Genomic DNA, 16471 nt, shown 5'->3' on the forward strand with positions numbered 1-16471 from the left:
AAATTCTGAGTCCTCTCATGAATTTGCACTAAGCAAATTAAATACTATATTTTTCTACCAAGATGTAGAATTAATCATACCTCCACATTTTGTCACAAAAAGCTCTGCATGGGTCCCCAACAGAATGCTTTCATTTCTCCTCCTTTTCTTTCATACAACCTCCCATGTTGAGATCAGGTGGGATTTTAATGTATAATATTAGTGTCACTTTTTTAAAAACAATCATCACTTCCTGAAATATAAATTTTTCATAACTTTATTTTGTTTATTTTAGTTTTATGTGGTGCTGGGGATCCAACCCAGGGCCTCATACATGCTAGGCAAGCGCTCTTCCACTGAGCTACAATCCCAGCCCCATGGAATATAAATTTTATGTGCATCCTTGTTTACTACCAATTACTTGATCCTAAATTTAGGATCCTCTAAATTCATTTTTCATTTTCTGAAGTTCATCTGTTAATCTCTCTGTCAGAATGGATTACCTGGACATTATTTGCATATCGTAAGGATTTTGGTGTTTGTTTTCTTTTTGTTTTCTCATTTTCTGCCTTCTAATTTGAGTGATAGTTTGGGTATGGGATATTGTGGAATGGAATCATTGCCCTGGAAAGTTTTGAAAATGTTGCTCTTTTATCATCTTTCATTCAGTTCTGCCAACAAGAAATCTAATTTCAGTAACAGTCTCATATTTTTGCAGGTAATTTTATGTTCTTTGCTCTTGGTACTCTCAAATTTTGCTTGGATTTTTCTGGATGTACTTAGCTTTGCCCTTATCTCACTAGATCCTTCCTTTTCTGCTAAGGTCTATTGTCTCTCTCTATATACATCCTTTTTGTTTGTTTGTTTGTCTGTTTGTTTTGTTTTGTTCTATCTGCTCTCTTCTTCTAGAACATTTATTAAATGAATGTTAGAACTTCTGGATCTTTCCTCTGCATCTCTGAACTTCCATTTTATATAGTCACTGTTTTTTTTTTTTTTCTGCAGTGACTTTGTGAAAGACAAAACCAATTTCACAAAGTACAAATGGCCAAATGGCCCAACACACAGGACCTTGTCTGACCCTAGTCTTCCTGTCACTCCTTCCGTGCAGCCTTACTGGGCACAGTGATTCCTTGACCTTCCTGAGCTTTGCTGTGCTGTCTTATATTTCTGGATAATGGCACACCAGATACCATATGCTCTGCCCCTCCTCCCTGCCTGGCAAACTCCTTAAAACTAGACTGAGGTCACTCTGCTGGTGGTCAAGATTCTTTTTTCCCCCCATGCTGCAAAAGCACCCTGTTCACATCAATGCTTGCTCACCTGTTTGCCTGAGATTTCCTCTGATCAGGGCCACTTCTCTGTCTTCTGTGTTTATTTTTTCCAGTGTCTCATACTATATATCACAATAAGGAACATTTAAAGAGTACTTACAAGTTTGAACACTATTCAAACTCATAATTTATTGGAAGATCCTAGCAACCCTTGTGGTCATCAACCTCATCTTACAGATTAAGAAATGGAAGATAAAGTTGAGTCACCGTGGAGGGTAACACACAGATAGTAAGAGGTAGAACAGGAAGAAGTAGACTTCAGCCAGCGAGGTTACAGTTCAGATCCTTATCATGCCAAATGAACAGGTCCCTTCTTGAAGGAGCACATTGGTAGCTATGGCAGTCTGGTATCGTGAGTGAAACTACAGTCATCTCCATGTGTCCACAGGGAGCTGTTCTAGGACCCCCTATAGTTACCCAAATCAGAATATGCTTATTATGGTTTAGACATGTGGTGTCCCCCAAGCTCATGTATGAGACAATGCAAGAACCTTCAGAGGTGAAATGATCAGATTATGAGAGTTGTGACCTAATCGGTAGATTAATCCATCTGAGTGGATTAACTGGGTGGTAAGCCAGAAGGGTGTGGCTAGAGGAGATAGATCCCTGGTGATGTGCCTTTGGGGTATATATTTTGTCCCTGGTGAGCAGAGCTCTCTTCTTCGTGATGTCCTGTCCTGAGCTGCTTTCCTCTGCCATGATGGTCTGCCTCGCCTTGGGCCCAGAACTATGGAGTCAGCCATCTATGGACTGAGACCCCTGAAACCAAGAACCAAAATAAACTTTTCTTCCTCTAAGTCATTCATGTCAGGTCATAATGATGAAAAAGATGACCAAAACAATGCTCAAATCCATACAAAGGACATGATGTTTGCCTATAAACCATACTCATCCTCTCATACACTTTAAATCACCTCTAGATTACTTACAATACCAAATGTAATGTGAAGGCTATGTAAATAGTTGCTATGCTGGATTGTTTAGGGAACATATCTATTCAACACAGATGCAACTTTTTTTCTGAATATTTTGGAACTATGATTGGTTGAATCATGGATGCACAAGTAGGGATGACCAATTGTACATTTTAAAAGTCTAGGTTTAGAGGAGCAGATGTAATTTAATTAAGTGAAATATCCGCAGAGCACAATAAAGGTAGCAGGTACCGGCCACCACCCTGTAACTGAGAAATCTTCCTCCTTTTCCGTTGTGTATTATTTTCCTTCTGAAACCAGTTGTTTCCTTATGAATATATTTCTGTCGTTATAATAAATACCTGAGATAAAGCAATTTATAAAATGAAAAGAATATTTTGGCTCATAACATAAAGATGAAAGGTGTAGTTTTTGATCAATTGGGCTTGGTTGAAATTTGGGGTCCTTCTGGATCCACACCAGAACACCATCAGTCCCACTTACACCCAGACTGGATGAACTCAGGTCATGGTGTGATGGGGAGGCAGGAGCCATCAACGGGCCTGGCTTCAGAAGGCTGGTGAAGGCAGGACGTTCATCTTCTGCAAAGGCAGTGGTGGAGCCACCAGAATGGTGTGAGCAAGTCTTGGAGTCTCCTCTTGGAGTGAGCCCACTAGAGACAGGAGCAGAACCTTGCAGCTGCTGCTGCTGCTGACACCCTCAGAACAGGTTTGGGGTGATTCTTGGACATGGGTTCAATTCTTTTTCTATTGGTCAGCAATTGTGTCATCTTCTGATTTAAACTCAGGGGAGGAAATAAAAAGCAGAATCACATGGTAAAGGATTCCCAAGGGGTCCTTTTTTGCTGAGAAAAATAATGGGCAACTCTGATTCCTTTTCCAGGTGAACCAACCACACCACCAAGACCTCCGCCACTGTCCACAGAATGAAAAAAAGGTGGCTTAGCATCTCATCTGGCTGAGGGAGGACAGCAATGTCAAATCTACCCTGAGTGCTCCCTTGGTCCTTGCTTTTTTTTTTTCTTTTTTAGTTTTCTGTGGACACAACATCTTTATTATGTGGTGCTGAGGATCGAACCCAGCACCCCACGCATTCCAGGTGAGCGTGCCACCTCTTGAGCCACATCTCCAGCCCTCCCTCGGTCCCTTCTGCTACCTAAAGCACACGGTGGCTGTATGATGCTAAGCAGAGCAGCCCCTCCCTCATTAGAAAGACCTGTTTTACTTTATTTTATGTATTTGTTAGTTTTGATGCTGGGGACTGAAACCAGGACTTCATGCTTTCTAAGTCCATACTTTAGAACTGAGCTACTCTGATTCCCCCAGTCTGATTTTGCTTTCTTTAAACAATAAAAGTTTTCCTCTTTACTTAACCTACCAAGCTCAAATGTAAGTGGGACTTGTCAGCTATCTGGTTAATTTTGTTTGTATGAGTAATAATAAAATTAGTGAAAAATTGGTTTTTGTACAGTTCCAATCAATTTTCCATGCAACTTAGCTTTAAAGAAATTTATCTTCATGAGAAATATGTCAGCCAAATCCCAGTTGAGGGACAGTATACAAAATGTCTGATCAGTGCTCCTTGAAACTATCAAGGTCATCAAAAACAAGGAAAGTCTGTGAAACCACCACAATCAAAAGAGCCATAATCTCTAAGAAGACCTGAGGACTTAATGTCAAGTGGCATCCTAGTTGGGGTCCTGGACCAGAATAAAAGATATTAGGTAAAAAAACTAAGAAAAGCCAAATAATATGTGGATTTCAATGATTAGTAATGTATCAATTTTGGTTCATTAATTGTGACAAATGTACTGTATCAATGCACAGCGTTTCTAATAGGGAGGCTGGGGTGGGGCATATGGGAACTTCAAATCATCCTCCCACCTGTTTGGTAAAGCTGTCTAGAATAAAATTTTAAATAATCTAAAGCTATCTAAAATAAAATTTTATTAAAAACATAAATAAGTTAGTGTCTATGAGAAACTTTCTTAATCTTATTTTCTCATTATCTTGAGTAAAAGTTGACCAAAACCAATGGTAAGTGTACTTAACGACCCTCATGTTTACTGAGTGTAGACGACAGTCATTGTGCTAAGAGCTTTACATGCATTACCTTATTCAATTCTCAGAAAGACCCTACAGGGTAGGAACAACTATGAGCCCACTGTACAGGTGATAAAACGGAGGAACTGCTCAGTTCTTCAGCCCTGTTCACAAAGCAGCTTTTGGTTGCAGAACCCACATATTATGACACTATTCTGCACTTCATAGAGAGTGGCCACAGATGCAAAAATCACAAGTCAGTTGAAATTAAGGACCGTGAATATTCAGACTTAAAATATGCTGAAAAGCGAGGCTGGGCTGATGGGGCTTGAGTGACAACCCCACACTCTGCATGCGCAGCCTGGGAGACATGCCATTCGTTTGTCATCCAACGGTAACATGCTTGTGAAAATTCATATTCTTTGAAGGATGATTAATTAATCTGACAAGTCTAGATTATGACAAATGACCCAGAAGGGAAAGAATCAGTCAGCAGGCTATGCCCTGAACACAGCCCAGACCTGAACCATTTAGGCTTCCTGTCACAACCACTGCCCTCTCTGTGTGCATCTTGGGGCTCTGCTTCCTCTGCCTAAGCAACCCTGTATGCACACTCCATCCCAGGGACAAGAAGTCAGGCTGGTTCTCCCCAGAGATCTCTCATGGATCTCCAAGCATGTGTTAGAGCAATCTTGAACACTGTTTTTAACCCCAATTCTCGGGCTTGAACACCTACAGAAATGTGAAGTTCATGCTCTCCAAATGCAGCCCATTTTGGTTCCCTAAGTATCAACATTAGAGACAAAAGACCCAGCCGCAGACTCTTCCCCAGGCTAGCGCTCCTCTGGTCCTCCCCAGAGGCTCCCAAACTTGGGGGTGAGACTCATGAGCCTCCTTCTTCTTTTCTCTCCTACCAAGACCCAACCCTCAGTGAGTCCTGGTATCTCTTCCTTGAAAGTCCACTCCAAAGCAGTCTGTCCTTTATGTCCTTGCAGACGCCCTCCAGCCCCAGCCACACTCCCCTCTTGCTTGGACTGGCCAAGGATACTGAGAGATATTGGCATGCCATGACTCATCTGAAAAGTAGAATCACCTGATATTTCCATTTCCACCTACCTAACTTCTCGTGTCTCAGCTGTTTCCGACCTTGGATGATGAAAAAGGCTCTGTATTAACTCCTCTGAACTCTGTATAATTCTTAGAATTGCATGATACATATACTTTGGGGAAGAAGAGGGGACTGGGGATTGAACTCAGGGGCACTCCACCACTGAGCCACATCACCAACCCTATCTTGTATTTTCTTTAGAAACAGGGTCTCACTGAGTTGCTTAGTGCCTCACTTTTGCTGAGGCTGGCTTTGAACTCAGGATCCTCCTGTCTCAGCCTCCCAAGCCACTGTGATTACAGGTGTGTGCCACCGCGCCTGGCCCATGATACATATACTTTTTTATTTTTATTTTTTAGTTATAGGTAGACACAATATCTCTATTATATTTTTATGTGGTGCTAAGGATCAAACCCAGCACCTCAAGCATGCTAGGCATGTACTCAATTTCTGAGCCACAACCCCAGCCCATCATGATACATATACTTTTAACACACAAAGTGGAGGACACACATATACAGACATGTTTAATTTTTATGAATTAATTTTAATTTAGAGATGTAGCATAAACATTTTTAATTTATAGATATAAAAATCTATAAATCGATAGATGATTTTTAATTTATTGATCTTGGTCAGATAACCCTCTCCCAATTCACCTTTTCCCCAATTTACCTTTTCCCTAGGTACTAGGCCAAGAGGCCCTAAACCAAAGTTACATCCTCAGACTCTGGTTGGCTGCTGCCATCTGCAGCCTGCTTCATCCATGTCTCTTTCCTCTTAATGTTTCAGAGTCATCTGCCCTTTCCTTTGAGCATGGTGTTCTCCAGGCGGTGGTGAGCTGTCAGGGGGACTGCATGTGCTTTGGGGGCCCCAAGGCATACAGGGCCAGAAGGGCCAGGCTTATCCCATCCCAGGGCTCTGCTAATATACTCCAAATCACAGGATGAAGCAACCATGTCAGAATGTCCCTAACTGAAGACACTGCATGCACCACAGGTACAGGGACTTCCTGTGGTTGCTTCCAAATCCTTCCAAGAGCTACTACAAATTGGACACCATCTCTAGGAACTTCTCCCAGGATGAGGGGATGCCAAGAAGGGCTTCAGAGAGTTTCAAATAGGACTGGAAGGACTTCCACAATGAAGCCATTGAGCTTGGTTTGGAGTATAAGCCAGGGAGACTTCATTGCCAAAGACTCCCACTCCATTCTACTTCCTAGATGACGATAGCATTTACACCCCAAGGAAAGGATGCTGGCCTTCACATCCTGTCATGTATAGCATAATGGCATGCAGTCAACAATGGACTGCATGTCTGACAAAGGTCCTGTAATATTGTATCACCTAGTGAGGCTATAGCCAACTTAGTTCATGTAAGTGGGCTCCATGATACTCACAAAATGATGAAATTGACCAACGGTACATTCCTTGGAAGGCATTCCCATCATTAAGCAATATATGACTCTCCCTGACTTCACACAGGGACCCTTATGAGGGGCTAAAACAAAGTCAGACTCCAGGTATGATTCCAGGAAATTAGGTCACAAGTTGTGGCAGTGGATTGGATCCCATGGTGTTTTGTACGTGTGGAACATAAAACGGTGACTGAGAAACCAGAGGTTTTCGCCTTCAGCTCATGAGTGTTTCTGCCATTCACAAACCAGTTGTCTTAATTAAAATGCTGCTAAAAGAAGCAAATCAATTAACAGATCCCTTACAAGATGGTTTATTCTATCTTACACACAGAAAATTGCTTATGAGTACCACGTTACCACTTTAGGTTATCAGTTAACAAAGGCTGCTAATGAACAACATTGTTATCAAGTTAGATAAAAGATGCCCTGGGAATCCAGGCAAATTATTATAACACAGCACTTTTTTTTTTTTAAAATATAGCTCATCTTTCATCACACACAAGGAGAGTTAACCCAATTTAAGGAGAACCAGTCCACAAAGGCACCCAGATTTTTGAAGAATGGAAAGGCAAAGAGACTTCCATAAGGCATTCCTAGAAATATGGGGTTAATGATACTGGCAAGGGGAATGTTCATGGAGCCCGTGCCACAGAATATTAGGCTGATGACAGTAAGAGAATGACGTGGGTTTCCTGAGCCTCTGCCAGTCTTGTCTTCCATGTGTGCACCATACAAACTATAAAACTCACCACAAAATAATTATCTGAGGGATAACAATGATAACTTATGTTTGTGTTGTTCTTCACAAGGCACACCATCTGCTTTCTCGTTTAATCCTTTGTTGGCTCCTTCATTTGGAGATCTGCACAGCCACAGGCCCAGCCCATGGCTGTCAAGGGCACTTTCTTTCACTCCAGGCCAAGCTACCATTTCTCCCTTAGAAGGTCAGTCATTGATAGCGTTGGAGACTGGCTCATGGTCTCCATGTTTCCTGGCAGCTAAGAAGTTGAGGCCAATGGTTCTGCAAGTGCTATTTAATTGTTGATAAGATGACAGTGCTGAGGAAGCTGTGTCTTGTGTTTGGTTCCCATTTCCATGAGTCATTGCTGTGGGTAGGTTCCATTGATGTGGACATGATGACCTTGTAGAAGCATGAACAGCTCCAACATGGTGGACCAAGTTAGATGATGTGCATTCATTGGCTTCTACCTTTTTCTTACTGTTGGATAACGTACTCACCCTGAGTAGTTAACTTCTGGTAGAAAAGGAGTAATACTTTCTCTCAGAGCAGAGACATTCTTGATTATAGTCCTCCTATTATTTTCCTTGTATATTGAGTCCACCTGAAGTTTCATAACCAGCTTTCAGTGCTCAAATTCAAAACATTTTGAGATTCTATTGTCTAGACAGTTGAATCTCTCCCAATGTAGCCACTTGTTTACAACTCAATCACCTGAGCATCTCTGGAAAGAAAGAGAAAGATCTGGAAGATATTTAGACAAAGAGACTTTGCTTTGACTAATCACTGTGAGCTTATGCACCACATTAAGCATCTGTGAAGGAGTTCATCAGCAATGGCAGCAAGCTGGGGCATTGTGTGTGTGTGTGTGTGTGTGTGTGTGTGTGTGTGTGTGCAGCTTACAAAGAGGCCTGAAGGCCAGTGGCTTCCAGGTAAAGGAGAATTTTTCAGATAAAGCTCAACCTTGAGGTTGTTTTGTGCCTGCCCAGCTGAAGACCACAAAACCTCATCTGCTTTGGTGAAAAGGGAAGAAGTCATCCCTAAGGTCAGAAGATATATTTGGGGACAAGTGTCACTTTCTAAAGTTGAAGATTTTATACAGATCTGCGCAGATGCTATGAAGAACAAAGTAGATAGACCTATGTGAAGATAGGTAGAAAGTTTTGCCTTTAAGTCGGAACCATAAGCTGTTAAATGGATGAGACTTTCTATATTTAGTCTAGCAGCCTAGACAGGAGGGAAGGGAAGCATTGATGTGTTTTAAAGAAAGAGGAAGACAGAAGAAAAGGTCAGAACACCAAACCAGACTCTGATAAGAGTTATATAATTATATAATAATGAAAGCATGTATTTATGTTTACTTCAAATGCTGCATAATTGTATATGGTATTCATTAGGTATATTCAGTCACAATCTCTTGACATCTTGACATCTCCCCAGGGGAGAGGGAAAAGCAACAGCAGAAAGAGGAGAGAGAAACATTACCGAACAAGTCAGGCAGGGGCCACAAAATGCAAATCACATGTCTGTCTAGGCTGCATTTGAGGACCAAGGAGGTCAAGGTCAAAGATACAGAGTTTTTGGCAGGTGAGGCAACACTGAAGACAAGTGAGTTGCAAACAAGCAAGTCATGGTGAGGGAGAATGGAGAGAGAAATGGGGGAAGGTATTCTAAGAGAGGGCATCCAGTGCTGTTTGAGGATCTACCTTAAAGAACAGTTGATCCAGAAGAACACAGAGTTCCAATCTGCTGAGCTGGACACCCACCAGCTGAGCAGAGAGTTTATTTCTCCTATTGATTTAATAAGCCCTGAGTTAAAAGGCCCCTGCAAGTGTTGTTAAGGAGGGGATATTTAGTGTCTGGATGTCCCAGAATTTGCATTTGAAATACTGATGCCCAGAGTGGGTGAGTACCACAGAAGGGCAGGCCACTCTTGTTCCTGGCAGCTCTGAGATGAGGGAAGTGGCACCTGCTGAGCTATTTCATGGAGGAAGTTGACCTCTGACAGGCAGGGATGATTCTGGATGGGAGTATCATAAGTCACAAGGGAGCCAGGGACAACCTGCAGAAAAAGGCAAGCTGAGCAGAAGCTAGGATGGCATCTGCTGGCTGGATGAGTAAGTGAATTAGGCCACATGATACCTTGGACTGGTACAGGGAAAGGGAAGGAGTCTGGGGATATTATGCAGTTGTAGTGGCTATTAAAGCCAATGTTTCACCACATCCTCCAAAGATCATAGAAGCCAATAAGAAGAGAAGGAAAACTAAATAAACTAATAGGTACCTCTATGTTCTGGCTAACGGGAATATCAGGTTATATCATTTGAGGATGAGTTAATGATTGCTAATGCTAAAAAGATTTGTTAAAAAAAATCCAGTGGCCATTTCGGGGTAGGAAGGATAGTAGAATGAATCAGACATTATTACCCTATGTGCATAAATGACTATATAACCGGTATAATTCTATATCCTATACAACCAGAAGAAGGATGTGTCAAAATGCATTCTACTGTCATATATAACTAATTAGAAAAAATTTAAAAAAAACGCAATAACATAGAGTCTGATGGAAGCTTCCCTTACATCATAAAATATATGCACTTCAGCCACAGAAAATATATGCACTTTAACCAACATCTTATTTAATGGACACCACTGTTGTATTTCTCACCAAGATCAGGTGCAAGGCAAGTCTGTGCACTGTGCCCACTGTTATTTAACATGGATAGTTTTCCCCCAATACAGTCAGAAAGGAGAGAACCATTAGAGGCATAAGAATTGAGAAGGAAGATATGCAAACTAAAGGGGATAGAGGGAAAAAAAAACACAATAAAAGCATTCAATAAGGAAACTACTGTGATGTTAACATACAAAAGAGGGGGTCAATATACAGTCAACAACCAGGTAGGAGACTTAATGGGAAATTATCTTTTAAAAACAACAAAAACAAAATAATGAACTTATCAAGAAACATAAGAACCTCGTCAGAGTAAAATCTGAGAGCTCCTTGAAACACATGAAAATAGTCTTATACAAGAAGTATACAACAAAATGTAGCATATATACACAGTGAAATATTATTCAGCCACAAAGAAGAAAGAAGTCCTGTAATTGGCAGCAAAATGGATGGAGCTGGAAAGCATTATGTAAATGAAATAAACTGGATACCCAAAGACATGTATTGCATGTTCTGTCTCACAGGTGAATGTTAAAAAAAAAAAAAAAGTCAACCTTAATGTGGAATAGTGATAACTAGAGACTGGGACGTAGGGAAGGTGGATATGGCAGGTAAAGAGGCTGGGTTTAATCAGTGAACACTGATTATTCATGCATTAAATGTATTCATTCATTAAAATATTGCACTGACCCCCCATTAGTGTACACAATTAATGAGTGTTAATCAAAAATAAAGTAAAATAAAATATCTTTTTCATGGAAGACTACATAAAAAAATTCAATAAACTTACATGTTCAAAAATGAAATTGTTAAACAATAAAAATGAAAATATTAAAATAGAATATAGTCTCAAACCAGTGTTTCTAATGCTATATCAGAAATCAATAGTATTAACCACACTGAGAAAACAATTGGATTTGAACACAGTACTCTGCATACACAGAGAGGGCTAAATGCTAAAAGCAGAAAGTACCATAAATAAAATTTCAAGTTTATGAAGCAGTTTGTAGCTGTACGATGCTGGAATTCTGGAAGTATTTTGTGTGTATTATTGGGATAGAACAAGTAAGTCATATTTTTATTTTTTATTTTTAATTTTTTTTAAAGAGAGAGAGAGAGAATTTTTAATATTTATTTTTTTTAAGTTTTCGGCGGACACAACATCTTTGTTTTTTTGGTTTTTTGTATGTGGTGCTGAGGATCAAACCCGGGCTGCACGCATGCCAGGTGAGCATGCTACCGCTTGAGCTACATCCCCAGCCCTAAGTCATATTTTTATATGGTTGAGAACCAGGGTTTTCACTTTAAGAAGAGAGAAAATAGAAATATGGACTGGGGAACGCTTCGGATGAAATCTAGGACACTGAATTATTGACTTGAATATATATTTCTTGACTGTCCATTGAAAAAAAAACCTAGAAACAATGACACCTTAGTGGCCATGAGAACACAATGTGTCCAGACCTTGGTTTCTAAAAATCACTCTCCAGTAAAAAAAGAAAAAAAAAGAAAAAGAAAAATCAGGAGTCCCTGGAGAAACAGTTGACTCCAGGTGGGAGAAGTACAGGGTGAGCCTGGAGTAACTTGTAGTGTCACAAGTCTAGGAAACGCTCCAGGAAGAATGGGGTCCTGTCACAAAGGCACCATTGCCAAGAAATACCATGTACTAGCCATTTGGGGACAATCTGAACATCAAAAAGACTCATGATACTAATGAATTAAAATGTACTGTACTGAAGTCCATAGTGATATTACTTAGGAAGTAGGAAGAGAAGAAAAGAGGAGACAGGAAAAAGCCTTTTGGTCCCCAAATGTAGAAAGAATATGCTCAAATGGGAAAGAGTATTTTGTAACCATAAGCTGCAATGCCTGATTCAGGCATAGATCATGAATAGATGTAAAATCAGTGGGTAAAGAAATGATGGGGGTCAGGGAATTCACATGCTTTCCAAGTAGCAGCCCTCGGATTATTTACTAATCACAGAGGGGAACATTCTAATCTCTGTAATGCAGAGAGCCAAAGTTGCTTCCGTAGCCAAGCCATCAAACGAAGCCTTACCAACAGTGAGCTGGCCTGGCGTTTCGTGCCTGCAGACACAACACAATAAAAGATAAGCAATGTCACCTCCGTAGTATTCTTGACAAAAAAAATTCAGTTTGAATCTACTCAGGAGGAAACAATCATACAAATCCAGAACATGGGACATTATACGAGATGACTGCCTTAGATATTTCAAAGTGTGCAATTCCCCCCGGGGGAAAAGAAGAGAGAGAGAGATCCTTCAACACTGAATGACGCTAAAAAGAGACAAAATCAAATACAAAGGTTTTTCTTGGATTGGACAATAGAGGAATAAGAGATGACTTTTGAAATAATCAGAGAAGTTTGAATGTGGACTGGATAATACATGATATTATCTTCTTAGGAGTGGTCATTGTATTGGGATTAAGCGGGAGATAAAATGGTGATATATTTAGGGGTGAAGTCTCATGATATCTACACTGATATTCAAGTGGATCAGTTAACAAGGGGAGGTTCTATATACAGAGATAAAACAAAAGCTGCAAAATGTTAGTGGATCTGGGTGCAAGAGGTATACTTTTTTAAGGTACTGTTCTTTCACTCCTTCTGTATATTTGAAAAATTTTTAAATAGACAAAGGGCAAGAGAGAAGACAGGAAAGCACTCTGGCCTTGGATGACCACCCTGTGCACATCATACAGAGCGTGTCATATAAGCTACAGTGCATGAGCCATTCCTTAAGTGAGGAGAAGTAGGTTGGGGATTGTGGATTGTGAAAGCATCATTCAGATAAGCCAGTGGAGGTGTTCTCTTTCCTAAGAGTAGGGCTTGTCCAATCAAGAGACTAAGATCCCGTCCCCCTTCCTGTTGCCCCTATGTGGCACAAGTAGCCTTTGTTCACTCTGAGACCCCAAAGCAGCACTGAGAAGCCCGCATTCAGCCAATCAGACAGCTTGATAACAAAGGGAAATGTTTGGAATTTGTTGTTCATCAATTGAACTAAATTGACTAATGATTCGCTTGGCCACTGTCAAAGAAAAGTGATAAGTGGAGGAGAAAAAAACTATCCTCCTGTTAAGACCCAGTTTCCTGGGCTCTAGTTCAGCAAATGGCCCACCGCTTCACTCTAAGTCTAGCCAAAGTCTCACCCCGTGAGAATGTTCCACAGCATCCAAAAAGACGCTGATTCCTGCTCTCTCAGCTGTCTTGGCGTAAGGCTTCTGGCCAGTGGCTAGCAATCCCTGCCTAGGCATTCAGAAGAGCCACCATCACTGCCAAGGGGCAGTGACCACCTCCTCTCTTTGAGTAAAAATGATCATTCTTAAAACTCGCCTCTTGGAGAAATTGAGGTTTAGCCTGTGTGTGTGTGTGTGTGTGTGTGTGTGTGTGTGTGTGTGTGTGGAGAGAGAGAGAGAGAGAGAGAGAGAGAGAGAGAGAGAGAGAGGATGTTCATTTACCAAGTCCTAAAGACAGAAGGCACACATGAAGCCCTACTGCAGGAGAATGGCTTCCTTGTGATTAACTGCTTTAACTGCGTCTTTGGGGCCCACCGCCTTCCTGAATCCAGCCTGACTCCATCTAGTGTTAGTTTTGGAAACTTGGACTGTGCCTCCCTTCTCTTCCAAAGCCCCTCTATTCCTTCCCTTCCTTTGCCCACCCATCTTCCTCTAGTACCTCTTCACATTCACACTCCTTTATATGGAACTTTGCTTCAAAAGGTTTATTATTGAAGCAACGGCTGTAATCTTCCCATCTGGATTAGGGGAATGGCCTCCTCTAGGCTAACGCCTCGAAATACTCCAGAACTTGCCCCTCCCTCATCTCCTCTGTTGCCTCCAGCCAGCTTGCTCCTCCAGCAGGGCTTTGCAGCAGGTCGTGATCTCTTCTGGGACTTCCAGCATGGCTCCCCATCTCCACCTGAGCCCCCTCCCATAATGAAAAACATCCCATCTCTCCCCGTCTTAGAATCCATCAGTGGTTGACCAGAAGTTTCAGGATAGGATTCAGACTCCTTCACCTAACACAAGACCATCGGATCCTCCAGGAGTAGACATTTCTTCTCTCCCCAACCCCTTCTCTCTGCACCTCCATATGAAGCATTTGCTTCTGCCCTAACGTTTGCTTCTTGGCCAAATGTTTTCCATGGTACCCAAGGGAGCCTGCATGTGCCAAAGTTCCTTCTGCCTGTTTGACTTGCTCCTTCCACAGGCCGACTGATGCTCGCCTACTCCCCCTACCTACTGCTTCCCAGCCAGCTGTGCACCCCTCTGCACCTCATGCCACATGTGTGTAGCTCTGTCATGGTCCCTGCACCAGACAGAGGTCACCTCTAACTGCCTGTGTCCTCTGTCGGTCGAGGGAGCTTGTTTTCTCTCTTCTCATGCTCATTCATTTATTTGTTCAATTCATGCACGACTATCCACTATCCTAAGGCACTATCCTAAGGCACTATCCTAAGTGGCAGGGCCACAGATATGAAAAGGAAAACCCCACCCTCAAGTAGCTTGCATTTTAAGGACAACAAGCATCAGAAAGAGACAAGCTCATATTCCTATTATGTCAATTAGTAGAAAAGTTATAAAGAAAAATAAAGCCAGATAGAACTGTGGAGGGGAGGTTTCTATTTAAAATGGGCCATCTGAAATGAAATGGTGACACTGAAGCATAGATGTGAAGGAAATGAGGGATGAGGCATATGGCTATCTGGGGAAAAGAGTATTCCCATGTTAGAAAATAGTAAGTCCAAAGGCCCCGAGGTAGGACTGTCCATGGATTAAAGCAGAGTGGCCAGATACCAGCAAATAAGCTAAGAAATTTGGGGCAGACTCTATATCCTCCCTACCAGGTCAGGGCAGGGGCTGCCTACCTCATTCTGAGCATGGGAGATGCACTGGAGGGCTCTGAGCACAGGGTGGGGCAGAATCTAATCCAGGGAGTACAAAAGCAAGCCCCAGCCCCTTTGGGCTTCTGTATCCTGTGTCCCCTATTCTCATGATAACTGCCCACTAATACAAAACAGAGAGCAGGAGGGAGATGTGGGGTGCATTCTAGTCCCCTAGAGAAGCTGGTTGGTAGCAGAGAGGTAGTGGCTAAGACAGAAGGGAGAGTGACCCCGTCACTGACCGCCTCAGCATCGACCTTACCTTGAGGGTCTCTTCTTTCGCACGATGGTGTCTAAACAGAGAAAGCAGGGCATTAGGAAGGAGGTCCTGTGGCCCTGGGGCAGCTCTCAGCCCCACAGTGCAGATGTGAGGGGCCAGAGCCAGACAACTTGGGCAGTGCTGAGAAGCCGGCTCCTGGGCTGGGTCACTGGCTGGGAAGTATGGGACAGAGTGTTTCCTGCCCTCTTCCCGCTAGGGATACGACCTCAGGGATTAGCTGGCTGGCGACCACCGGCGTCCTCGTGCACCTGGAAGCCCACAGCGCTGCACATGGCCCCGACCACCCCTTTCCACATATTTTCACAGATCATAATTGAAGTTTCTAGAAACACAGTGAGGGTCCATCCTCCTCATCCTCAGAAATACCTCATGGAAAACTGCATCACCATCGTGTTAAGAGACTAACACGGCAGACGATATTTTGTGGGTGACACCTTGAGAGAAAGGGCTGGCAAATCAAAGTTGCATTTCTCTACTGAAAGCCAGAAGCTGACTGCTCAGCATCAGCAGAGGAGGCCCTTTCCTGAAGGTGCCACAGGACAGGGGCAGCAACACCGTGGTTCACCCGAGCCCAGCTCTGTTGGGACCATGAGGGACCGCTAGGCACCGGTCGGAGAAGGACTTGCCCAATTTGGTCCACCTAACAATGACCGCAGCACCTTCTACCACCCACTCATGCTTAGGACCACCTGATCTCCTGGGATCAATTTTATCTGATCACATCACTTGCATAAGAGGATAGAAATCTCTTTTTGAAGCCAATTGCCCGTCTTCTTTCCACCTTTCTCCTGGAAGACTGTTTCTCAGGAATACCAAGAGCCACTGAAAAAAGAAAAGTACAGAGAGAGAGAGAGAGAGACACCGAAGAGACAGAGAGACTGAGACACAAGAAGAAAGAGATAGAGAGACAGAAACAGAGAGGCCACTGCGCTTTTTTGCCTGAAGCCTATGGGGTTCTGGGCTTGGGGTTTTGTAGTTTCTCTGGCTGTTGTTATGGAATTGCCCTCACAGCCATGCTTCATGGTGGGTGGCCTCCCAGAACACTGTCAGCTACTT

The 16471-nt window shown here is 42.5% G+C and overlaps 1 protein-coding gene across 2 annotated transcripts in view; it reads right to left on the reverse strand.

Moving 5' to 3' along the window:
• TMEM273 (transmembrane protein 273) overlaps positions 1-16471 on the reverse strand; it is a 55393-nt gene that overhangs the window by 15691 nt on the left and 23231 nt on the right. The window contains exons 4-5 of one of the 2 annotated variants that reach the window (XM_081268519.1): positions 15398-15428; positions 6070-8278 (exon numbers count right to left, since the gene is read on the reverse strand). In XM_081268519.1, coding sequence (XP_081124645.1) covers positions 8254-8278; positions 15398-15428 — 56 coding nt within the window. In that variant the 3' untranslated portion in view covers positions 6070-8253. Of the gene's footprint in view, positions 1-6069; positions 8279-15397; positions 15429-16471 lie in introns of those variants that run through there. The other variant, XM_081268518.1, reaches the window with a different exon arrangement.

The sequence above is a fragment of the Spermophilus citellus genome (assembly GCF_964194105.1).
Source record: "Spermophilus citellus genome assembly, chromosome: 15".
Lineage (NCBI taxonomy): Eukaryota > Metazoa > Chordata > Mammalia > Rodentia > Sciuridae > Spermophilus > Spermophilus citellus.